The following is a 26014-nucleotide window of genomic DNA, read 5'->3' on the forward strand; positions in this document are numbered from 1 at the left end:
AGGAAGGCTTCAAAGTCCATCAGTTCTAGGCCTTTCTGTTGTCTTGCCACCAACACGAGGCTTAGAGAGATGATCAAAGGCCCTGCAACTCTGGCTGTTGGGCAGGCCCAAGTCGCATACCAGGAGGGACTAGGGAGCTGGCACCAGGAAGTGAGTACATTTCAGGAGAGCATGAGGCTCTGTTAGGAAGGAAACATGATATTCCCCCACGGATGGAGGCTGGCAGTCTCCAGTGGATCTGTCGTTTGCTCAGAGCACATGCTCTGCAGCCTGGAGAGCTCTGCAGAAATGGTCCCTGTTATCCCCATGTTTAGCCACATTCGTACTCTGTGCATACAAAACGCTGAGTCACAGTGCCAGAATTATAATATGCCCCGAATAAAATGTGGTCTTTCCCCATCTCCCTACCTCCCACCGCGCCCCAGACAATGATGGGCCAAGACTGCCAGCATTCCTGGCGGGAGAAGCAGCATGGGAACTGAGATTGAGTGTGATGGTCTGAGGGGAAGTGAGTGACCGGGATCTTTAAAGCTAAGGGTTAAAAGTCTTATGTAATGAGATTACGTCACGATGAGGACTGCTGTGTAGTAAGGAGGCCTGGATGAAGATGGTTCCTGTTGGGGGAAGGGAGGAAGGAACTACGCCATGTTATTTCATGGCAGCAGGGGCAGGCAGGTGCAGGTAATGAAGAGGAAGGAGCCATCACAGTCAGGGAAGAGGATAATGAGGCGGAAGTGAAATCTGAAGCAGGAGCCCAGTTGGAGTGACATGCAGGTGTCATGGAGACCACGAGATACGGAGGCCCGAAGCTCAGCCCTGAACAGGGGTGGACACACATGTTTGAGGTTGTCGGGATGAAAACCAGCAATGAGGTGATAGGACGGGGTTGTTCAGAGCGAAGTGGAAAACAAGACCAAGGGCTGAATCTTGGGAAATGGACACACAGAAGAATAAGACCAAGCAAGCAAAATAGACAAAGGAATGTTAAGAGAACAGGCAGCAGCGCCAGCCTGGAAGCCGCGGGAGGAGGAATTTCAGGACAGAGCTGTTTATCCGTGCATTCGTTCAACAGTCTGCCCAGCTTGGTGCTAAGGCTAGGTGGTGGTGACACACAACAGGGAGGAAATTGACACCATCGTGCTGGAGCTCACAGTCTAGTGTGGGAGAGACACTATGCAAATAAACAGGCAACTATAAATTGGGGTAAGTGTTACGAAGGAAAAGTAAGTGTAATGTCAGGCTAATAACAAAGGTTTCTAATTTGGACTGGCAGGTTAGGAAAGGCTTCTTTGCAGAATTAAAATTCCAGCTGAGAACAGAAGGATGAACATGAGTTATTGAGGGACTGGCAGACCCTTAACCATTTGGGTCTGCATCAGAAGAGTGTGAGAAGTCACTGAAGGGCATTCAGAACAGAGCTGAGTGGGAGGTTGATTTGGTTAGTTCTGAGCTCCGGAAGGATCACTGCGATGTCAGGAAAAGAGCAGGGAGGAATGAAAAGCTGCAAGAGCCTGACACAGGTGCGAGGTAACGTGGCAGCAGCTCAGGCTGCAGAGGGAAAGAAGGGCTGTGTTGTGTGTGTGTTCTGGGGTGCTACCCCTCAGGGTTGCAGGGCACTGGTCTTGGGAGTCGGTCTCAGTGAGGGAGATGGGGTGGAAATGGGCCACGACAGGGTGCTCACTCAGGCAGTGAGGCCATGGACAGGGAGGAAGATGGGAGCATGTGAAGAGGAGTAGCATGAGTGTGGGAAGCACTGGCCTTCATTGTAATAAAGGCAAGGGCAAGCTTCAAGACAAGGAAGAAGTCACGGAGCAGGAAGAGGTGAAACAAGCTGGAGGGGAAGCAAGTGCTTATAGGAAGGCATTGCTTCTGAAGAGGAGAAGGGCGACAGCAAAGATAGTTTGAAGCCCTGAGCTGAGCTTGCTCAGGAAGGAGGAGTTTCTGTGCACCTGGAACTAATTGGAAAATGAAAGAAGAGGAGTCCCAGAGTCTAGTGCCCACCAACCTCCAGCTAGCCCTGGGATCTTGGCCAAAGCACTCTGCTCTGGGCCTCAGCCTCATCCTCTGGGAAAAAGAAAGGTCGGACTGACATCTCTGCAGAAGCTGGGGTGGGGGGCGGAAACCACCTGCAGCGGTGCAAGATTTCATGTGAAGAAAGCATTCTACACCTGGAGAAACTGCAAACTGTAGGTCCATGTGGTATCTAAGGGTCCCTACAGTTCTGTAAAGAATATAGAATCAGAAACAGGCTCTGATGAAGGGGTCAGTGACAGGAGTCACTCTGAATGAGCTCAGCCATCTCATCTCCCAAAGCAAGGGTCAGGGGTCACAGGAACTTGAAGGACAGTATAGAGACTGAAACCAGTGAGTTGTCGAGAGGATGCTCAAAGGTTGCTGGGCAGCACTGATGCCACGGTGGAGACTGATATCATAAATGCGCAGTCAGCCATATTTTTGGCAGACTCTGAAGGCTGAGAGCACTGAAAAGAGACAGCGGGGTGACCCAGGGTGGGGCTCAGCCATGCAGGCACGGCAGAAGGCCCAGGCAGTGTGGAGTCTCTGTGGTATCGCGGGCAACATTGCCATGACTGTAGTCAAGCCTGGTGTTAAAGGGTGAGAGTGATGGGGAGGATCCAGTGAGGACAAACGTTGGGTCCTCTGAAAGAGCAGGAGGGATCATGGAAAGGGAGGCTCTGGCCAGAGTCATGGAGCATCTGAGCTCAGCACCCAGGAGTGGAAGCAATTCTATGCCGTGGCAAGGGCAGGCTGTGGCCCTCCCAGTGATAACAGCTGTGGGGGAGAGGACGTCCTGGAGTTAAGGATGCTGAGTCAGACGCATTGTCAATGTGGATGATGACTGCAGTGCCATCTGACTTATGTTAAAGGCGAATTTGGGACAATTCAGGGAAATACTATTTTACACAGCAGGTAGTAAACATATGGCACTCTTTCCTCTAAGAAGAGGGGAGAGGCTGAAAATATAAATGGCTCTCAAGAAGTTCAAATATGTCTCAAATAATGACAAATGCAAACTGAGTAACTAGGGGAAAAAAGGAGTTTGGGATTTGTCTCTAATTCTGAACCTGAAAAGCACGAAGGAAAATCATGGTCTCCCAGAAGGTTTGTCTTGGAGTCCTGGGTGGAGAAAGTATCTGGGGTTGCATGAACTTCAGTTTCTACCCAGTGGATCTGTTCTGATGGTCTCATGTTCCTTACCAGCCTTCTCTCCCTCCTCGCTCTTCTTCAAGAATCTGCTCAACCTGAGGTAGGAATTGTGCCTCATTGGAACAACAACAGTGGAGAAAGCCAGGAAGCCTTCCGAGTGTGCTGTGCATAGAGAAGCCAGAGCCCCCAGCTGTTCTCAGAGTTCTTTGGAGATTGTGAAGATCGGTAGCAGGGAGGCATTGGCCACAGTGAACCGGCCTAGGGTGTGGACCAGCACCATGGCACCAAGGCATCTGGGCTCCTGATGGCACCCAGGCACCCGGGCTCCTGGCTTGCGTCCTCTCACTGCAGGAGCACCTTTCCAGCCCAGAACCCTGGGCCACCTCCCAGGAGGCAAAGAGGTCCTATCATTAACGCCAAGGTGTGCAAAGGGAGCAGAAAGAACCAAGGCGTTCAGACATCACAGAGTTCTCACCTCAGCTCCCCATGGGCATGGAGTTTTCCCTGGCCTCCAGACAAAAGCCGCTGAGCAGTGTCCTCCCCTTCGCAAGGAGAGGAGCCTGCCTGACATGGAACTTAGCCATTCGGCGGTTGCTTGTCAAAAATGCCAGCCTTTAAAAGCGGATGAGGTTTTGGTCCCCATGAACCTAAAATTCTGCTCACAATCCCGGAGGATAGCAACAATAGCAACAAAATCAGTCTTCAAGTGTGGTGCCCAGGCTTATCCATCCAGACCTGTAACAAAGCAGACAAGAAGGCTCTGTCCATTTCGTGCTCAGAATGTGCCCGGATGCCACAGAAGGACCTGTAGTCCACGACTGTGCTTGAAGCAGGACCTCCTTTCCCAGCACCCCCAGCGCCCATCCTGCTTCCCAGGGTCATTTCCCTTGGAGACGAACACTCAGGATTAGGTTTCCCCAGAGGGGAGCTTTTCAGAGCCCACTTGCACTTGTGACCCGCTTGCACTGTGAGCAAGAGAACGCCTCATGGCAAAGGGCCGGTGGTCGTCATCAAGGGGCACCCCAGACAGGACTACTGAGGTGTTTCTGAAAGAAGGCCTGGGGCCAGGCTAGGCTTGGAGTCAGAGTGACAAGACTGAAGTCCGTGGTCACCCACTTGAGCTTATGGTTAACAGCAAGGGGAGACAACCACCCAAAAGCAGCCTGGGAAGACGCTGAAGGTCTGGGGCTCAGCATGGCCCCGCTGGAGAAGAGAGCACCTAGGTTCCCCAGCACCCAATTAGCAGCTGGGAAACATTTGTTTGCTGGTTAAACTGTGGCTGTAAATAACAATGCTGCCCTGGGCTCCCAGTCCCCCTCCCACACGCTGTTAACCTGTGATTAAGCCCTCCAGCCCTCACAGGCAGTCTTTGGGGGTGGGATGAGGTTATTAGCTAACCGTTCGGAGCAGTAAAGGCGCTTGGCTTAGACTCGCAGTGCCCCAGAGATGTAATTATCTCATGCACGATGGCTTTGCCACCTGTCACATCTTCTGGCTTAATTTTTTTTAATAAGGAATAACGAGAGGGGCTGGCGTTTTCTTGCTCTGCGACACAGCTAGCTGTGTGCCGCGCTGGGACGTCGCAGGCCTGTGGCGGTTGCCTCCCAGACTCCCTTCTCCTGTTTCCTCCCCATGCCTCTCCTTGTTGCTCCACCAGTGTCTCCATCCCTTTCTTCATCTCTAACTTGCGTTCTGTCCTTCTGCTTCTCCATCTGAACATTGTCACCACCTGCACTATCCCCAGCGTTCATGCCCTTCTCCTAGCACCAAAGCCAAGCTGATAGGTGCCTTCTAATGGTCTCAACTGCTTACATTCTCTTACTCTCCCTGTCTCTCTCTCTTTGGCTCAGCCTTCTCTCCTCCACACTTCTCTTTTACAGTCTGTCCCTCCTGCCCTCTTCTCCAGCCTCATGCCTCCCCTGGACTCTTCCCTACATGAACTAGGGAGCCTCAGGACTTCCTTGAAGGTTCCGCCTTTCCATGGAACCTCCTCTCTGTTCCATGACCCTTCCAGGCAGCCACCCTCACACCCACCCTGAGCTTCTGCCCAGAGGTCCCCAGGTCTTCAGGGCTGCGTGTGACCATCAGCATCCTGGGTTTCTCCTCGGAATCTGGGGCTGGCGCCTTAGGCCCCCTCTGCAGCTCTTGGGTGGGGGCTGTTGTGGCCCCTCCATTTCTGGCTGGCTCCTTTTGCTGGTCTTCCCTTCATAACCCTACTCTAGCTGGGCTCTGGCAGACAGCTGTGAGGTCTGTGCCGACCTGTTCTTGCCTGTGATTTTTCTGCTGTTGGGGTCCTCTTGTCATCAGGAGAGGGCTTTTCTTTCTCTGCAGCTTGTCTCAAGATACAGCTCTTCCTAACCTGACCTCATAGAAGTTTCTAGGCAGACCCTGAGGACCTGTTACTCTCCCTCTGCAGCAAGGATTGTCTGTACTTAGAAGATGCTAGCCAGGCCAGACCTCAGTCTCCACATTCAAATACATAAATAGGGTTCTTTCTCTCCCAAGATGTTCTAGTTCACACCATGCCTCCTTCCAGCACCCACACGAAATTACCTGGGGAACATCAAATTTCCCTGGGACTGTTGAACGTCTTTTAAATGCACGTGTGTGTCCATCCTTTGGTAACATTTCCTTTTTCTTTTTCAGCCACCGGATCTCCAAGTCAAAGTTCAGGTGAGTGAGACTCACGCTGCTCTTCCTTCCTTCTACCACCAGCTCTGTCCTCAGCCACCCTGTTGGGTGGCCCAAGGTAATACCTACAAGTTTCCAGTAGTGTAAGGGCTGTTCTTCTAAGGGGGTAACTACTTTCTGTATGGCCATCAAGAAAAAGCTTATGGCTCAGATCAGACAAATAATCCAGCGGTTGATATTTGTTGAATGATCTTGGACTGTCCATCTTTTTGGCAGCACAGTCCCTAGGAAGTTGTCAGACCAAATGTGTTTTCCTCCCTTCTAAGATGAAGTCCAGTTAAAAGAAACATAAAGTGAACCCTTGTGACTGTCACGACCTACTTCATGTTTATAGAACATGGTGAGATATGAACTTTGATGATGATGGAAAGCACATAGGATTATGACACCCGTCTGTGTCACTGCTCTTGACAATGACAGAACCTACAAAAGGATCCAGGGTCCTCAGCCCCCATCTGCCTCCCGGCCTCACTTCCTGCACTTCCATGAAAATAACCTTTGTTCCCCCTACGAGGAACTTCTTGCAGTTATCCAAATGTTCCCTGTCCTGGTGCACGCTGAGGCCCTTGCATGGAGCCAATCCTCCACTTAAATCACCATGCCCCCATGCCTTCATCTGGAGAACTCACATTTCTGTTCAGACCCTCAGATGTGACTGCTTCCGTGTTACTGCTTTCTCTCCCATTTCACTGGGCCTGGAAAATACCTTCTGCAAACTCCAGGGAGAGTTACTCAGCTCCCCCTTCCCTGGTGCTTTGCTGATGCCTCTGTCACAGCACTCAGCACATGACACTCGGATTACTGGCTCACAGTCCCCTGCTTCCAAAGGCTCTGCCTGCATGCCTCCAGGGGTTATTTCCAGAGCACCCAGCTCAGTGCCTGTCCAGTGGTGAACGTCCATACATGTGTGTTGAATGAATGAGTGGACAGATGTGTGCAGGGAAAATGTGAATTCACTCCCACAAAGCTTGTATGTGCCAAAAAATATTGGTTGTTTTCCATAATTGAGCTAATCTTGATTCCCTAGCCCTATCTCCTATGTGGCAGGAGCGTAGAGAAATTTTTATCCAGCTGAGTAAATGTAGCCCAGTGCTGTATTTTAAACAGTCCCTTAAGGTAAAGTGATTTGTCTCTCAGATTGCCTCTCTCCCAGCTCCTCTCTTGGACGGAGCTGGACACATGGCGGAGAGGGACTTTGAGATCCCAGGAAGCAGGGAATGATGAGGGCTGGTCCTAGAAGCCACGCGAGCCCTCTGGATGCTTGCTCATCTCTGCTGCATGGGGCTAGGCTGAACTGCTGTCTGAACTGGTACCTGCTGAGGTCCATCTGGTTAGGGCATCCACTGCTGGAGCCCATGCCCTCTACTTGCCTCTGGCCTTGAAATCTCCACCTCTGCTCTCTGACCCTTGAGTTCTGTTGGCCCACTGACTTTAGCACCTCTACACCTCAGCTGAGGACATGGACACTTCCAGGTCCCTCACACTCCCTGAAGAAGCTGGAGGAGGCAGCAGCACTATGACAGGCTCATTGGCCTACTGGTGTCCCATCACAACCTCTGTAACAGCCAGGATAAGCTTCAAGCCAAGGGCTGACCTTCTCCCAGGGTCTGCCAAGGCACTCTACCCGCCCCAATGTCGCCGGGCTTCCCCATGGACATCTGGGTGTTTCTAAAGCAACCCCCCACCAACCTCTTGGGGTGTGGTGACCAAGGGCTAAAAATTAAGTGAGGACCCTGGTGTCTGACTTTTGCTCCACTTCTGACACCTTCTTTCTCTCCCGTTTCACTAGGACTGGAAAATACAGGCTTTTTCCCAATTCCTGTTTCTCTCAAACCAAGACCCCATCTACATAAAAAATCTAGGGTCAGGCCCATCCGCTCTAGCTCTTATTACAGAGAAAGAGCTCCAGAAATATAAAAAAAAATTTCTCTCTCTCAGTAATGCTTGGCTGTTACTGCTTTATCTCCAGCATCTGGAGAAGTGGCTGGTACATAACAAGAACCTAATAAATACTTGCTGGGTGAGTGAGTAATTAATAAATGAATGATCTTGCCCCAGTAAGACAATAGACTTGACACAGATTCAAACAAAATATCTAATTTGACAGTCAAAGCTGAAAAAGCATGTTGTGCTTTAACAGTTCTAAAGCCCCCACACAATAAGAGTAAAGGGATTAAAAATACACTTGAAAATATTTCCAAAATATCATTCTCAGTTCATGCAAGTGAGTAAATCATAAATTAATAAATGAATGAATGAATGAATATGATCCGGAGGATGGAAGGGAAAATTACATACTTGTGTCTCGAGTTAGAGATTGCCTGGAACACTCTGGGAACATTGTTTTCATCCAGTGATCTATGGTGCAAGCTGTGCTTTTGAACAAGAGGGAAAGAGCAGTGGTGCCTGTAAACCTCTGGAGTCTCCCTCGGCCCTGAGGCTTTGCTATGTGCTGGCCATTCAGCCCTGATCATCTGCCTCTGGGAAGGCCTTCTCCTTCTGCAGCCACCCCTCAATGCACCGCAGCAATGCGGACAGCAGATTTTGTTCTCCTAAAGGCTTACAGCTAGTAGATTGGCACTATCATTGAAACTCATTTCCAGATTTTCCAGATGAGGATCCTGAGGCTTTGAGAGGCCCAGGTCACAGGGCTCTAGTATGGCTGAGTCAGAGCTCATACCCAGGGGCTCTGCTGCCAATCACTGTGCCATCCTTGTGATGAGGTTCTGCCCAGGAATAGTAAACCCTGTTCCTGTATAGCTAGTGTGTCCGCAGAGTGTGCAACTCTAGAGCCATGCTATTCAACAGAAATACAGTGCAAGCCACGTATGTACTTTTAAAAATGTTCTAGTAGGCAAGTTAAAAAAATAAAAAGAAACAGGAAATTTCTTTGATTTAAACCAGTATCTCTAAAACATTACTATTTCAATATGTAATTCACATAAAAATTATTAATGACATATTTTGCATTCATCCTTTTGTGCCAAGTCTTTGAAATTCAGTGTGTGTTTTGCCCTTACTGCACATCTCAGTCTGGACTGACCATGTTTCCCATGCACGGTAGCTGCATGTTGCTAGCGGCTGCCACGCAAGGCCACGTGGCCCTGGAGGTTTCACACATGAGCAGGTATCACACAGCAGCTGTCTAATCTAGATTCAGCAGTTCACTGATGGTGTCTGCTTAGGGAATATCAAAGGTTACAAATAGATTGAAAATGCCACCAACGTTTTCAAAGTATTCCTGATCATTTTCTCAAGTTAGGTGAAACAGTTTAACAATTACAGATAATGGAATTTGAGTCTCAAACTGGCCTTTTCCTTTGCAAAACAGAATGATCCAAAGTCACGGTTTCTTTAAAGAAGTATAAGAATGGAGTCTTTAGGGAAAATTTGGCCAGTTAGTGGATTACAGCCATAGTAGAGGATTCCCTTGGTAATCCAGGTTTTCACTTAGAGGAATTAGTTAAAATAAGAGATTTGTGACATTTGGAGCTCACTGTTCAGAATAAATGTAAACAGTTATGAAACAAATGATTCAGGAAGTCTTTTGTAACCTGAAGGGATTAATTAGACAAGTTGGAGTTTCTGGATCTCAACTTTACGGAGTTCTGAAGTGAACCTCACGGGGTTCTGAAATCGGGAGGACTAGCTTGCCCAGTCTTCAGTGAAATGTGCTTCCAATGTTCTCTTCACTTCTGCCATACCATCAGCAACAAGGCACAAATCCAAATTTGCCCCAATCTCTAATAGTCCTTTGTAAAGTTACTTATTTACAAGAGAATTAAACTTAATGATTTTCTGTGGTGTTTGTTATTGGTTCTGGTAAAAAAAAAAAAAAAAAAAAAAAGTGGAAACTTACTCTAGCCACTAGAAGGAGCCTGCAGGGCCCATCATTTTGATGTTGTCGACGATTCCAGATGCCTGTGCATCATTGCATGTCAAGCAAACTATTTTAGGAGCACTGCCCGCTCCTCACCTCCACCCTCAGCCCTGGTTCACAAGAGCTCCGGGAATCTTCAGCCTTGTCTTCCAGAGGGAGGTAGTACATTTGCGTAGAGTTCGTCTCTGTTGCTCAACCGTGCCATCAGCCAGGGGTTCCTGTGCAGGATGGACTGTGCTGAGTCCCATGGGTCTGTAACCAAGTGTAAGGCACAACCCGATTCCTTCGTAGGTCTTGTGAGCTCCGTGGAGAGGCAGGAACCATACAAACGAAAGGTAACTGACAGTACAGGGAAAAGGGAACTCATTTCCTCTGGGGACCCTTCTCGCCTAAGGTGTGCTTTCGTGTGCTCCCTGGTGGACCCGCCCAGCACTCAGGCTCTGCTGTGACTGCTCACTTAGTGGTCTGTGTCTCCGTGTAGGTTTTACGCAGAGGAGGCCTGTGAGCGTTGTGCTAGCTACTGAGTATCTGGTGCCTAGCCCGTGGTCAGTGTTTAGTAACTATTTCTTGGATGTGTAACTAAAATGAGTAATGCAGACAGTAAGCGCTGAAGAGTGCCAAGGCTGAGAAGACTAGAAGCATGCATCGTGGAGAAGCTGGGACTCAGTGTGAGCCCCACAGGAGGGGCAGGACAGAGAGGATGAAGCAACGGTGGAGTTTCCGGTAGCTGGGAGGACTTGCCGTGCAGCTGGACAGGCAAGAGGAAGGCCCAGCATAGGGAGAAGGGCAGGCGGAGCTGGGGCTGCGAGAGCAGAAGTTTAGAAGCAGTGATCCCAAAGTTTAGAGACATAGATGAGACCCATTCGTATCCATCCCTCTCTCCTGTGTCTACATATGGAAGGTTCTATTTCTAGAGAAAATGACTTCCAGTTAGTGTGAAGGGAACATGAATAGCAGGCAAATTTCTCCTCCCTATTTTATCATTTAATTTCTGTATCCTCCATGCCTATGTAAACATAAATAAATTTACACATTCTAATAAACCATTACATTTATTATACAGTAGGAAGTGTTGCCAGGAAACCAGTTGTCAAGCACAGCTATATTTTGAAGAGTGGGAGGTGTATAATTATCTTTAAATACTTTCTCCGGATAGTAATTACCCCACCCCCACCCCAGCCCAAATCCATGTGACTCTCCCAGATGGGTCTGCTCAGGAGCACCCCAGTTTAAAGGGACACTGTCCTGTCCGCTCCGGCCACTCCTCAGGGGTCTGTGCAGAGCAGCTCCAGACCCATGGGACCGGCCTGACCACACAGCACCCATACCCACTACTCCCAAGCATGAGGAAAAAGGGGCATAATCAAGCCCTCATATTAAACCCACTCCAAGACAGCTCTACATACCGCAGAGAAAGCAACCTTGATTGCCTTGGACTCTGAATAACAATTATCAGTGATTTCTGGAACTTGAGACTGTATCTATTTAAAACATGTTCTTTGCAAACTTCACTGTCAGCTCTTTAAGATCAGATACGAGTTTGTCCTGAAAATTCATTTTTTAGGGGAAAAAACTACTTGCCAAATTTCTGTACAGTATTAATAATCACAATCACAGGGAAAAAGCAGAGGCATGCCCTGCAAGATAAGACTGTTTAGTATCAAGATCTGGCAAACTTCAGAGGTCGCCTCTCAAGAGGACCATCTGGGACTCATTGTCTCATTTCTTTGTCCCTCTGTCCACCCTCCACCATCCTTCCTCGGATCCAGGGCAGTATGTCTGGGGGTGCAAGAATCCCAAAGTGCATTTAGAAATCATAACGTTTTAAATTGTTAATGTTTATGGGCACTAATGGGTGTGTATATTTATGAGGTGCATGTGACGTTTTGATCCAGGTGTACAATGTGCAAAAATCAAACCAGGGTTATCGGGGTATTCCTCACATCAAGCACTTATCATTTCTTTGTATTATGAACATTCCAATTCCACTCTTTTAGTTATTTTAAAATATGCAATAAATTATCATGACCGTAGTCACCATCCTTCTCTCCTATGTTGTATGATCAAATATTACATCATATTTATTCTATTTAAGTATATTTTTTCACCTATTTACCCTCTCCACTACCCTTTCCAGCTTCTGGTAACCATCATTCTACTCTCTGTATCCATGAGTTCAATTGCTTTAATTTTTAGCTCCCACATATGAGTGAGAATATGTACAATTTGTCTTTCTGTGCCTGGCTTATTTCACTTAATATAATGGCCTCCAGTTCCATCCATGTTGTTGCAAATGACAGAATTTCATTCTTTTTTATAGCTGAACAATATTCCATTGTGTACATGTACCACATTTTCTTCATTCATCTGCTGATGGGCGCTTAGGTTGATTCTGTATCTTGGCTATTGTAAAGCGTGCCGCAGTGAACATAGGAGAACATAGGAGTGCAGATATCTCTTCAGTATACAGATTGGAAACCATGTTTTCCACCTGGTGGCCTGCTTCCCTGTGTAGTGGATTTCCCCCAAGTGGTAGGCCAGTGTCCCATGTAAGGTGTGGCCCTCACTGGAGATGGCCTTCAAGCTAGAGCAGAACACTGCCCGGATTAATCTTTTTTCCCCTCCCTGCTCCTCAAGCCAAAAACTAAGTTCTCCCTGCAGTCCTGAAGAAAGAGTACCCTTCTTTGATTACTCTTCACTCTCCTAACCTCATCTTAGATTTAGCAAAGTCTTGGTAACAGGATTTTCTGCAGATCATAGATAGAAAAATGACAGAGTAGAAAGGTGAATGAAGTCAGGCTACTCCAAGAGGCAATTTTGGGGGTAGGTGCGGGGATCCGTAACAGCCCAGGTTGGCATCTTGGAGTTTGCTGATGTTTGGAGGGGCTTCTGCTCTGGAAGTAGAGGACCAAGGCTGAGGGCAGTGCACACAGCACAAAGCTGTCCCTGCCCCCTGGGGCACACCCACATGTGGTGCTGCTACGTGCCCGGGGGCTAGGAAGGAATAGGCCATTCACAGACCAGTGAGTTCACACAGATGGGGCTTGCTGCTCCACCACCAGCATAACTTGACCCAGGAGGTGACGCTGAGGCTTGATGGTCATCTCTGGCAGGAAGATTGGAGAAACGGACTCATGCCATGGACTCTGATTTAGAATGGAGGACCTCATTTCAGCTTCCTTGCGCTGAAGTGGAGGGCCGGTTTTCACATCCAGACTTTGTATGCCACACACAGACACACACACACACACACACCGGAAACAAAGTTTTATGTAAAAATATTTTTCCTTACTGCTTACTTTAAAAAGCAGTTTCCTTATGATATGATACGCTCTGTGATATTTTCCACTCTATTCCTTTATTCAGTGCCAGGCATGACCTACTCAATAGATTTCATGACCCACTAATGGGCTGCAGTGTGAGGTTTGAAACCTCTGCCCAGAGGCAGATTCTGCATGCTTATTTAGAGGAATGTCTGTCTAGACTAGAGAGATTTATAGAAAGGAGATCATTTTATGGAAAAATACAGATATTCATGGACTTTATCACCAGGATTCTACTTTGTTTCTCCTCCTGCCTTCATTACCCAGGCAGGAGCTGTATCTTCAATGCCTCGTGGGTCTGCATACAAGCCCTACAGGCGCCCCAAAGCCATGTGCAGAGCTAAGCACCCCATTTTTCTCATAACTGACCCCTCTGCCTGGAGCTCTACTCCCACTCCTCTGGCCCTCCTCTGTGCCGCCCTCCCAAATCGCCCCAGCTAAAAATGTTGGCAGTCCCTTCCATACCTGTCTTTCTTATTCTGCACATCCACTCATCTCAAGGGACTATTGATTCTGCCTCTAAAATTGCTGCCAGCTCTGTGTCATCTTTTCCATTAATATATCTATTGCCTTCATCCTCTCTAACCTGGAGAACAGGAAGAGAATTCCTCATACTCTCCCTGGTCTAGAAGGTGACAGAGGGGCTGTTTTTGTGGGGTGTTCCGATCCAACCTGATCATGTCCTTTCCCCCTCCCCAAGCCCTCAGCATGGCCCCTGCAGTCTCCTCCTCAGCACGTCTCCAGCTGTGGTTCTTCTCTCCTTGCACAGTGCAGCCATTTATTAACCATGTCGTCTACTGAATTCAACCAAATAGAGCTGTATATTTTCTCTGTATCAGGAAAATGAAAACGCCTCCACCATAGAATCTTAAAATGTGTTTCTTTAGGATCATCTCAGCCACTGGTTCTCAACCATCATTACACATTAGAACCACCTGGGGAACCTTAAAAATACCCAACCCCTAGAGAATCAGACTTAATTGGTTTGGTGTTGGGGCTTGCGGACCAGTGGGGTTTTGGGGAGGGTTCCCTAGGTAATTCTGTGTGTAGCCAGGTTTGAGAATCACTGACAAAGGCTCCTAAACCAAGATACGGGGAAGAGTCCATGGAGCATGGATTGAGCTTTGAGGGGTCTGTGTGCTGCATGGGCTGTCATGTAAAGGTGTGTGTGTGGGCATGTGCCCATTTTTCTGAAAGGCAGATCTAAACATTCATCAGATTCTGGAAAGATTCTATAACCCAGAAAAACAAAGAGCCTGTGCTCCAGATGAACCCCTTCTACCATATGGATGTGGCACACAGAGTCAGGGCCAAGAGGCTGGGCAGAAAACTACAGCTCTGCCTGCTGTGATATTGGTCGAGTACTCAACCTCCCCAGCCCTTAGTTTTCTCCTCCACAAAAATCAGGATAATGCGTGCTTTGCAGAGTTACTGAAAGAACTGGAGAGAAGGCATGAGAAGTGCCTGATGTGGTACTGGGCCCCTCCTCCACTGTTACTAATAATGCTCTTATTGCTTACAACACTATTTCTAAGAATGCTGTTTTACAAAAATTAAAAAAAACTTCCATTTATTGAGCATCTTCAACTTCAAAGCAGCCAGATGCATTATAAGGTATTTGATCCATCCCCACAATAACCCCATGAGGCTGGCCCTCTTCCCGTTTCACAGATGGGAGAACTGAAGCTTGGAGGAGTTCAGGGGCATCCCCAAGGCGGCAGGGCCTGGTTAGCTGGGTGAGAAGCTGGGCTCCTTGCCACCAGATTGGGCTGCTCTAGCAAGGCCAGATCAGTGAGGGGCAAGAAGAGCCACGGTGCTGCATCTTGGGTTGGAGGAAACCTGAATTCACAGCCGACCCCACCCTTCTCTCCCTGTCCCCTTTCCAGCCGCTACTGGCGCCGGTGGAATCGGTTCTGCAGAAGGAAGTGCCGCGCCGCAGTCAAGTCTAATGTCTTCTACTGGCTGGTGATTTTCCTGGTGTTCCTCAACACGCTCACCATTGCCTCTGAGCACTACAACCAGCCCCACTGGCTCACAGAAGTCCAAGGTGAGCGGCGGCCCCAGCTCTGCTCTGGTTTCCTCCTGGTAACTCAGCCCCAAGGCCCAGGGGAGGGCATAACCACAGGCAGAAGGTGGATGGGAAAGCAGCCAATGGTCGGGGCTCTTGGCAGGTGCTGTGCTGGAGACACCAAGGGCCTGGCAGTTCCAAAGCCCCACAATAAAATGCGCTACCTTGTTAAAAACAGACACGGCTCTCCTGACTGGGCCCACACCATCAGCCTGCCCCAAAGTCACTGTTGGGCGCAGGTGATGAGGAAAGGGGCTGCAGCTTGTTTTCCTATCTCAGACCCCTGGCTGCCAACTTCCCAGCATGGATTTTAAATACCTGGGGGCCTTCCTGCAGCCCTGAGGTGGCCTTAACCAGAACACATGAGGATGGAATGAGCAAAAAGGCAGAGAAGAGAATAGGGCCTGAGCACAAGGAACCGTCTTCAATGGGTCATTCATTCTCATTATCCTTCCTTGGGCCTCTAGACGAGGGTCCCACTAGCCAGGCCTCAGCATCATTGCTGGGCAGTCAAGAAGACCTGGCCCCATCCTCCACAGCTGCTTTCCAGAGTCCTGGGAGGCAGGGGATCTAGTGGTGGAGAAGTCAGACTCAGACAGTGCGGCTCTAACTGTTGGCTGTTTGGCCTGCACAGGCTACTCACCTCTTTGAACCTCCTTTCTCATCTCTGAAAATGGGCATGACGATGGTGGTGCCATCCCCACAGGCCTGCTATGAGGAGCAGAGATTGTGTGTGCTGAGCCTATGGTGCATGGGAGATGCTCAGTAAATGTCTGTTATGATTGTGACGAGAGAGCCCTTTCCCATTGGCTTGGCCCTAACTTCTGTTCTGGCCGAGGTGGATGGGAGAGGTGTCATGGGGGATCTTTTTTCCAATGGAGATAATTACTATATTTCCTTTTCCTGCCTCCCTCTCTGCCTCCTCTGGCCCTGCTCGGATCTCATCCCTCTCCTGGGCCTGCCAGACACGGCAAACAAGGCCCTGCTGGCCCTGTTCACGGCGGAGATGCTCTTGAAGATGTACAGCCTGGGCCTGCAGGCCTACTTCGTGTCCCTCTTCAACCGCTTTGACTGCTTCGTCGTGTGTGGTGGCATCCTGGAGACCATCCTGGTGGAGACCAAGATCATGTCCCCACTGGGCATCTCCGTGCTCAGATGCGTCCGGCTGCTGAGGATATTCAAGATCACGAGGTACTGGGCTCCCCCTCTCACTTTGAAGAGGGGACTCAGGAAGAAGTTCTTCCAGAGGGCAAGGGAGGTGGCAAGGCCTGGGTGGGAGGGGGGCTGTTCTTCCTCAAAGGGTGTCTCTGAAGTTCACATGCAATGGGGGTAGTTTGTGTTCATTTAGATGGCACATCATTTGGAAATTCCTCTGGCTGCTAATACCAGAGACTCAACTCAGTAATGTAAGCAAGCTAGGGACTTATTCAGCCATGGAAAAAAAGTCCAGAGGCAGCTAGCTGAGGTGCCTTCAAGAAAAGGGTCAGGGACTCAGTCTCTTCTCCTGTGCCTCACCAGCCTTGGTGCTGATTCTTCTCCAGGGTCGTAAGATGACTTCTGGAGACTGAGCCATCACATTCAAATTGGAGGTGGGAAGAAGAGAAAGGAGCAAAAGGGCCGACCACCCCGGCCAAGTCAGCTTCTCCACTCCCAGAAGTCACTCCCAGACACACCCATTAGGACTGCTGCTGTCAAAAAAAACTGAAAATCATAAGGGTTGGCAATGACATGGAGAAATTGGAACCCTTGTGCACTATGGGTGGGAGTGTAAAATGGTGCAGCCACCGTGGGAAATGGTATGGCAGTTCCTAAAAACGTTAACAGTAGAATTACCCTCTCATCCATCAATTCCACTTCTGGGTATATGCCCAAAATAATTGAAAGTAGGATCTCAAAGAGATATTTGCACACCCAAGTGCCTTAGACTGATGAGTGTATTTTTAAAATGTGGTCTACACATACAGTTCAATATTATTCAGTCTTAAAAAGGAAGGAAATCCTGACACATGCTACAAAGTAGATGAAACTTAAGGACATTATGCTAAGTGAAATAAGCCAGTCACAGAAAGACAAATACTGTATGATTCCATTTATACATGGCTCTTAGAGTAGTCAGATTCACAGAGACAGAAAGCAGAATGGTGGGCGCCCAGGGCTGGAGGGAGGGGGCAGTGGGGAGTTAGTGTTTAATGGGTTCTGGAGATGGAGGATGGTGGTGGTTTCACAACAGCGTGAATGTATTTAGCACCACTGAATTCTACAGTTTAAAAAAAAAGGTTAAGATGGTAAATTTTATGTTATGTGTATTTTAACACAGTGAAACAAATTGGAAGAAATCTTCCAGAAATCTCAGCAAGGGCTTCTGTTCTTGAGCACCTGAGCTGTTAGGGAGGCTGAGAAATGCAGTATTCTAGCAGGACAAGTTCTGCTGAAAATGCGATCAAGATCTAGCCACTGTAAAGGGCTGTGGACACTGCACTGCAGATGGTGTTCACCCTCTGTCCACATGGCCACCCCTCCATATGTGAGTCCAGCACCTACCCAAAGCAGGCCATCTCCCTCACTGTCTAGGCCAAGCAGTGACTCTCAAGACAAGGACAGGGCTGAGGGGCACCATGCTTCAGGACAATGATTTTCACCTGACTTATGACCACTGGGAGTGGTGGAATCAATTTATTGGATCACAACCATCATTTTTAAACATACTGAAATATAATTCATATCCCATATATTTACCCCTTACAATGTGTAATTTAATTTTTTTTATATTCACGGTTATGCAACCATCACCATGTTCTAGTTGTAGAACATTTTCATCACCCCAGAAAGAAACTCCATACCCATTCCACATTTCCCCCATCTTCCCTCCCAGCAACCAAATTCACTTTATGTCTCTATAGAGTTGCCTATTTTGGACCATTCATATGAGTGAAATCTTATAATATGTTTTTTTGTGATGGCCTCTTTGACTTAGAATAATGTTTTCAAGGGCCATCCATGTTGTAGCATAGATCAGTACTTTGTTTCCTTTTATGGTGAATAATATTCCATTGTAGGGATATACTACATTTTGTGTATTCATGTATCAGTGATGGACATTTGGTTGTTACTATCTTTTGGCTCCTATGAATAATGCTGCTATGAACATTCATGTTCAAGTCTTCCTATAGATGTAGGCTTTTGTTTTTCTTGGATACGTACCTCGGAGTGGAATTTCTAGATTATTTGGTAACAATATGTTTAAGATTTTGAGGAACTGTCAAACTGTTTTCCAAAGAGACTAAAGCATCTTACATTTCCACCAGCAATGTATAAGGGTTCCAATTTCTTCACATTCTCACAAGCATCGTTTTTAAAGAAAGAATGAAATAGAATAGGAAGACATCAGAGGGTCTCACATGAACGTAAACATTGTTTCATAAAAAGCTGAGATGCAGACCTGACTTGCAGTAGAATACATATTTCTTAATGTGCATTATGATCAACCTTAGAAGACATATGGGAGACACCTGGAAGGAATTTTCAACCTGTGCCCCTCTAAGGTACAAGTCGCCTGTCCTTAAAAATCTGCTTTGGGGGCTCCCAAAATCTCTGCTTTGGGGAATCTTTGATAACAGGAGCACTAAAACCATCCGTTGGATTGTGATGGGTAAAAAGGGATGGAGGTTGATGTCTTCAGTTCAGGATCTGGAGCTGATGGCATCTTGCTCAGAGCGTATTTCTGAGTGTCCCTAGGTATTGCTCTTCTCGTCACAATTCTCTTGGCGACCACCCAGAGCATGGTCACATGGTGTTGTGGATGGTCCGGGGAGGTAGACATTTAAAGTGTTTCATTTAGTGCACAGAAAGGACTCAATATGCAGAAGCTTTTATTATTCATCTAATATTATGACTGCTATTATTAGAAGGAAGAAGGAGAAGAGAGCTAATAGTGACCTACATATTCACATACTCTTGTTCTTACTTATTTACCCACTACGTATATACTGTGTATTGAGCTCAGAGAGATGGAAAAAATCGAAAAGTAAGGCGTATGGCATGAACTAAATCCAGGAGAAATGTATAGTCTGGTTGGGGAGATGGAGTTTGTGCACATGAAGAGATTAAAGGAAAATCTATGACAGAATATAATGAGCTGGCAAAGTGTGGTGGGCGTGGGAATTACCTGCTGTGAGAAACTGGGAGCAGGAGATAGCTCCTGGAGAAGGTCGAATCTCAGATGAGGGACTTAACAGACATGCACGATTAAAATCCAGAAGTTTAATGCTCCTAAGCAACAGCCTTCTTTCCCTCTCTGACCCCATCGAAAGAGAGCTCTTCCTAAGTGTCCTGAATATGTTGGCATTACAGAAAGTCCTTGGTTTACAGTAAACGTGGTAGAAATCCTTATATCAGCAATGATTACCATGCACCAGTGCTTACTCTGTGCCAGATAGGGTGAGCAGAGGCCTACGAATGTTAGCTTGAGTAATCCTCCCAAGTACCTACATGAGGATAAGGATAGGCTACTACTATTATTATTCCCACTTTGCAGATGAGAAACTGAGGCTTAGAGAGTTGTCAGTTGCCCAAGGTCACAAAACTGCTCAGAGGTAACACTGGGATTAAAAGGCAAGGCAGGTCTGTGGTCTGACTTGAGGTGCTATACTCCTAACCACTGCCATGCACTGCAGAGCTGAGAGCTGACCTGTCTTCTTGTCTAGGTCCCTGAGACAGGACTTAAAAGATCTTTATGCCCTGGTTCTTGTTAGATAATTGCCGATTCTACTTGCTCCTCCTGGGGTCTGGTAAAACTATTTTTAACTTGCAGTTTTCAATGCCTCTTAAATAATTCTCAAAAGTCCCTGTTTTGGGCTTTTATGTATATATTTCTATAGCAAAGAAATCTTGCTGCTATATATTGTTATGACATCTTGAAAAGATTTAACATTCATTCTATTTTTAATCACCAATTTATTTCTAATCTGAAGATATTGCCAAGAAACCATTTTTAAAAATCTATCTTAATCAGAGAGCTTCCTGTAGTCCCTCCACAAGAAGGAGTAGTAGTAGTTTCAGATCTCTATGAAGTCTATAAACAGAAAAAATCATTGTCTAATTGAAAGTGACTGTGGCAAAGGCCGTCATCTTCCTATTTTCAAGTCTCCAAAGCCTCTGGGGGCTTTCGGAAAGCAACAAAGAGACTAATTAGGTTGGGGGATCCCATATGGGATTCATGGATCCCATAAGTCCGTCTCCAGCGCCAGCCTTGGGACTGGGTGACAGTGACCAAGAAAAATGCCTAAAATGTGGGTTGGGAGTGGACATTGTGGTCCCTTCAGCTGAACCTTGAAATGGGTCATCTATGCATGGTCCTGCCATCAGACAAGTGCATGCCTTCTTTTAAAATATCTTGGAAAGTACTTTGCAATGTCTTGCTGCTACTCATATGTAGAAGAAATTTCTTTTTCTTTTTTTTTTTTTTTTACAATGTAGTCTGAACCAGTAATTGCAATTCTTAAACTTAGCTGAACCCATGAAGGAGTTCATTAAGGAGCTCATCTCTAGAGATTTTGGCCAGCAGCTCCTGGAGAGTTCCATGCTAGTGGTCCAATGACCGACCTCACTTGAAGAACCACTGGCCTAATTTCCTACTGCTGCTCTTGGTCTGATTTCTTCTCCTAAAATACTGCCCTTCATATGCAATCGGAAAACTTGATTATTATTCCTCCTCCTCCTCCTCCTTCTCCTCCTCTTCCTCCTCCTCCCCTCCTCCTTCTCCTCCTCCTCCTCCTCCTTCTTCTTCTTCCTTTTCTTCTTCTTCTTCTCTTCCCTCTTCTTTTTTCAAGACAGGATCTCACTCTGTCACCTAGGCTGGAGTGTGGTAGCATAATCATAGCTCACTGTAGCCTCAAACTCCTGGGCTCAAGTGATACTCCAGCCTCGTCTCAGCCTCCCAAGTAACTTGGACTATAAGTGCCATGTCTGGCTAATATTTTTATTTTTTGTAGAGATGGGGTCTCACTATATTGCCCAGGCTGGTCTGGAACTCCTGGCCTTAAGAGATCCTCTCACTTGGCTGACCACCTTGCCCAGCCAAAAAACTTGATTCTTACATCTCCACTGTCTTCTCCATACTGTAGTCTCTAATTCTGTCAAGATGGTACTTTTGATAGTTTTTGACTGAGAAAACACATCAAGATAAGAACTACTATGAATTCAGCAAAGCTTTTAAATTTAAATTCCTATACATCTGTGTATGTTTGAAAAGTGGTAATATGAATGCAAGACAAGGCTGTTTATTCAGAGTAGTATAATGCTTGGTGTACACATGGATTCATGGATCCCTTTCTAGAATTCTAGAATTCCAGGCTGCTTTTCCCTCACCCAGGGCCCATGGTCCAAGGGTCGGGAACAGGGATCTAAATCAATGGTTCTTCACCCTGAGGTCATGACACACTGGTACATCCAGAGCAGCTGGATAGTGTATAGCAAATAATTTATTACTGAGAGCTGAAATTCCAAAGTTTGTGAATAGTTTCTTTAAAAAATAAAACAAATTAATATTGTCCTTGTAACATAATAGCATCACTCCGTCACTTGCATTACAAAATGCTTCTATGAATGGGTGAGATCCGGGTGGACTTACAACTCATCCATGATGCCTGAAGGGAGCAGATGTCTTTGATATATCATTATGAGGAAAATGAATTATTTACATACTGACATTTTTTGTGTTTTGTCAAAATCTGAGAACACCTTAGGGAGTATGCTACATGTATGAAGACCATTCATCCTCTTGTTGAGAACACCTTAGGGAGTATGCTACATGTATGAAGATCATTCATCCTATTGTTTCAAGACAAAAAAAAAGGCCAGGAAGCCTGTACTAGACTGTAAGAAAATTACTTTATAGAAAAGATTGAGGAAGACAAGATTCCTGCTCATTGAAAACAGTGGGGCACACACATGGCCGGAATCTTTGTCATCTTTGAGTAAATGCCCCAGTATAGTGGGCCTTCCAGCCTCATGATGGATTGGGTTTTTCCACCTGTGGCTCTCGGTGCTGCCCAGATTCAATATCCAGTTTGTCTACTCTTTGTCAGCCCAGTCTGACATATTCTGTGGGGTGGGAGAAGGGCTTCAGACAGATTCAATCCGGATGTGATACCAGTTTACTAATTGCATCTCATTTTTGACACACTTGGTTTTCAAGTGCAGTGAGGCCCCTCTAGCACTTGCTGTTTTCCCTCTCACACCTTCAATCCCTCTTTATTTCTCCTGCTGCTCCTCCCCTGCAGCTCCCTTCCCAGGCCTTGAAATGGGAGCTGGGGCTGATTCAGCACAGACACATTGGCTCATAAATCTTGGCCACATATGGGCCCCATAGAGCTCCAGGTGAGAGCCGTTAGCCCATCTCCCAGGCTCCAAATGTCTCCATGTCCCTACCAGCATCTGGCCTTGAGCAGCAGATCCAGCCTCACACCTTCCCAGCTCTTCCATCATCCTCTAGCTCCCCCCCCCCCCCCCGACTCTTCTCAGGCCCCCGGGAGCCTCTGAGCTCATTGAGGGCCATTATTAAGGAAGTCTGTTTGGCAGATGCCCAGTTCCCTGGCAGGGGTCTATGGTAAAGGTAGCTCAGACTCCAAAGCCTGCAATGTGGCTGTCAACACAATGGGTGGTTCTCCTCTGGAATGGGAATGGACTGGTGTCACCTACTAGGAGAAAGATTAAAAAGATGCAGGTGAGGATGACTCCCTAGCCCTGACACAACTGTGGTTGGAGGGGCCAACTAGGTGACACTGAGTAGCCCCGTGGCCCAGAAGCTCAGAGAAGCATGCTGCTAAGGCCATCCCCAGGTCCAGGCCAGACCACCTTGCCCGCTTGACCAGGTTACACTCCCCATGCAGGTTCTGTTCTTAATGTGACCGAGACATCTGCTGCAAACAGAGAAGACAAGACCTTTGAACTTGTTAACTAAGTCAGCCCTTGCCTCAAAAGTGAAACCACAAAATGGTCTTCCCAGCCTGCTAGAATGGACGGGAGCAGGGGCAGGTACCAGTAGAAACTGAGCCAGTAGTTGAGGCATTGGGGCCCAGGTTGTCCCAGACCAAAATACTCTAGAATTCTGCTTGACTCCTCCTGGCGCAGCCCAGCATATACAGTTCTGCCTCTGGGCATCCTAATCCCTCCCAGCTCTATTGTGTCTTAAGGGGCTAGGGCTCAACTTGACGGAAGCTCTGCTCTGAGGACACCCACTCCTGTGCTCACTTGCTGGATGGATTCTACCTGCTTCCCCAGGTGGCCTCAGCCGATTCTCACTCCTCTTCACTCCATTGCCTCCCATGAAGCCCCAGCCACACAGATTCACCACAGGGGACTGCTTTATAAATGCTCTTTTAACAATAGATCACTTGCCACCGAAACTAAGAATTTTTTTTTAGCCTTCAGGATGAGAACATTTTGGGCAGGTATCAAACTCAGTTATGACCTTCTCTGGAACACAGAGAGAATAGGGTGGAACATTTGCAGAGCATCCGAAAGTGGTGGGTACTGTTATTTTGAAGATCTCTTATTTATGGCAAGCTCAATGCTCTGCTCTATACCTAGAATAAAGGTAAAGGACCTGGCCCTGAGCTCTTTGAAGCAAAAGGTTCATGAGATGAAAGTTCCAGTTCAAGGAAGGCTTGGGTCACTCTATATTATAGGAGAGGAGGAAGAATTCCACAGAGCCCCAAACCCAGAGACAGACCTAGTGAAGGGGAAACAAATGGAGATAAAAGGATTTCTGAACAGATGGTGGTAACTTAAATCAGGAGAGGCAGAGGGAAAAGGTAACAGAAGTGACATGGTGGTCGGCAAGTGAGAGAGCTTAAAGGGAGGCTGGGAGTAGGAAGGTAGAGGGAAGGAGAGAATTTAGGTGGCAGAGAACTTGATGTGATGAAAAGCCCTCAGATGTGCCGTACTTTTAAGGATAAAACAGTGAGCCGAGTGGGTCAGATGGGGGATGGGGTGAGCAGGGACGCACAGTTTGGAGAGAATGATTCCAGCAGCCGGAGAATGGGAAAGGAAAGTTGATGCCAATGATGGTGATGCAGGCAGAGTGTCTGGGGGGTGATCTAGAGCTGGACACCGGCACCCGGGTGCTGTAGAGCCCACAGTACTGAATGTGAGCTTGTGGGCATGTGTGTGCACTGCTCTGATGAGAGAGTGCTTCATTTTTCTGCTTTTCCATGAGGCCTGTGACCAAAAGACATGAAGTGCTTTGCTCTGCTGCTGCTCACTTCTCTCCAAAGCTCTTGCCTTTTTGGTGTGTGAGCGTGTGTATCTCATATTTTTGACCAATGAGGAAAAAAGCTTCAGTTGATTGTGAATGTGCCATTAACCCCTCTAGTTTACCACCAGTGAATCTTCCTAAAAAAGATGGTGATTCTAGGATAGGAGGCCATCATCCAATCTTCAGGCCATAGCTGTGCGAGCCATCAGACCACATTAAGGGGAGGGAGTGTGAGGACCTGCAGGACCGCCAGCTGTTTATTTAAGTGGTGTTTCACGTCACCCTACCCACCTCAAAGGCTGCCACCTGGACACCTCCAAATCCCATCCATATCAGTGATAGTGAGCCCCCACCCTCAACCTGCTACCAGCCAAGGCCTGCCAGTCTCCAGAATTCAGCCCATCTCCTCTGAACCCTATCAGCATTCTTTGCCACATCATCATTTCAGCAATTCCTTTGTCTCATCTTCTAGATGAGCACATAAAACATCCCTGATAATTTGCACATTAGGAATGGAAGCCTTCTGCTCAGCAAGCTGAGCACCCCTCGTGATGCCAGGCCCCGGGCAGCAGCCTGCCCCCTTTATCCTGCTGCAAAGGAAAGGAAAGGACAGGTGGCAGGCCTGCCTCAGGCCCAACCCCATCTTTCTCCCTGTTGAATGGGAAGCAACAGTAGGCTGAAGACAAACAGCACAAACAACCATATCTCTGTCTGTCTGTCAGTCTGTCTGAGCCATGTTTTAACTGTGTTACTGGTCCCCAGGACAGTGTCTTTCCCCTCAGGTGTTTTTCATGTAGACAGTAGGCTGGTGCCAATTCATCTTTTAAACAGTGGCTGACCTGTGCCCTCAAAACTGGGACCAGTGAATTTGAGAATGTGAGTTCTTCCCCAAAGGTGACACATGTTCACAGTGATCTGGAAATCCTACTCCCAAGGTTTGCTCAAGCCACAGAACCCTGTTTTCTGTAGGACAAATTGATACATATTAGTTTGATGCATGGTCTGGCAATGGAACAGTCAGGAATCTCAGAAAATCCCTCCCCATGGATGTAGGGAAGCTATGGGAATAGGAAGGCTATGGGAGCAGGGGCAGGCAGCCACTTCTCACTGTTTGGCAAAGTGTGTTCAACTTAAGTGCACACGCACACAAACACACATGCACAGAAGCACCCATGCACCTCCATGGCCCCTTGCCTTTCCCTCCAGGAAGTACCAATGTGTCATATGAATAGTAAGGTTCATTCATTCACTGAACAAAATGTTTGCTCATCACCTGCTTTGGGCCAGGCACTGTTCTAAGCTCCAAGGATATAAATGTAACAGATGGGTTCCTTCTCCCATGGCCTCACATTCTGGCGAGGGCAAGCAGACAATAAGCAAAGAAGTAATTATTCTTTGAGAGTGACAAGGGATAGAGCGGTGGCCAGGGGAGATGTGAGGCCTGGAGGAGCTGAAGGGGTGAGCCCCACTGACGTCTGCCAAAGAACCTGCCGACGGACAGCAGCATGGCCTTGGTCAGGCAGGAGCATGTGTAGGAGTTGGAGAAAGTGAGGGGGCCCGAGGGAGGGGAGTGCAGCTGGCTGGTCGCTGAGGCTCTGGGGCCAGAATCTACAGCCTCTGCCAGGCCTTTG

General features: G+C 47.5%; 1 protein-coding gene across 42 annotated transcripts in view; it reads left to right on the plus strand.

The window, feature by feature from the left end:
• CACNA1C (calcium voltage-gated channel subunit alpha1 C) overlaps nt 1-26014 on the plus strand; it is a 720825-nt gene that overhangs the window by 577753 nt on the left and 117058 nt on the right. For all 42 annotated transcript variants that reach the window (XM_063694557.1, XM_063694558.1, XM_055357545.2 and 39 more), the window contains 3 exons: nt 5812-5838; nt 14946-15106; nt 16093-16318. In XM_063694557.1, the coding sequence (XP_063550627.1) occupies nt 5812-5838; nt 14946-15106; nt 16093-16318 (414 nt within the window). The remainder of the gene's footprint in view (nt 1-5811; nt 5839-14945; nt 15107-16092; nt 16319-26014) is intronic.

The sequence above is a fragment of the Gorilla gorilla genome, chromosome 10, assembly GCF_029281585.2.
Source record: "Gorilla gorilla gorilla isolate KB3781 chromosome 10, NHGRI_mGorGor1-v2.1_pri, whole genome shotgun sequence".
Taxonomy (NCBI): Eukaryota; Metazoa; Chordata; class Mammalia; order Primates; family Hominidae; genus Gorilla; species Gorilla gorilla.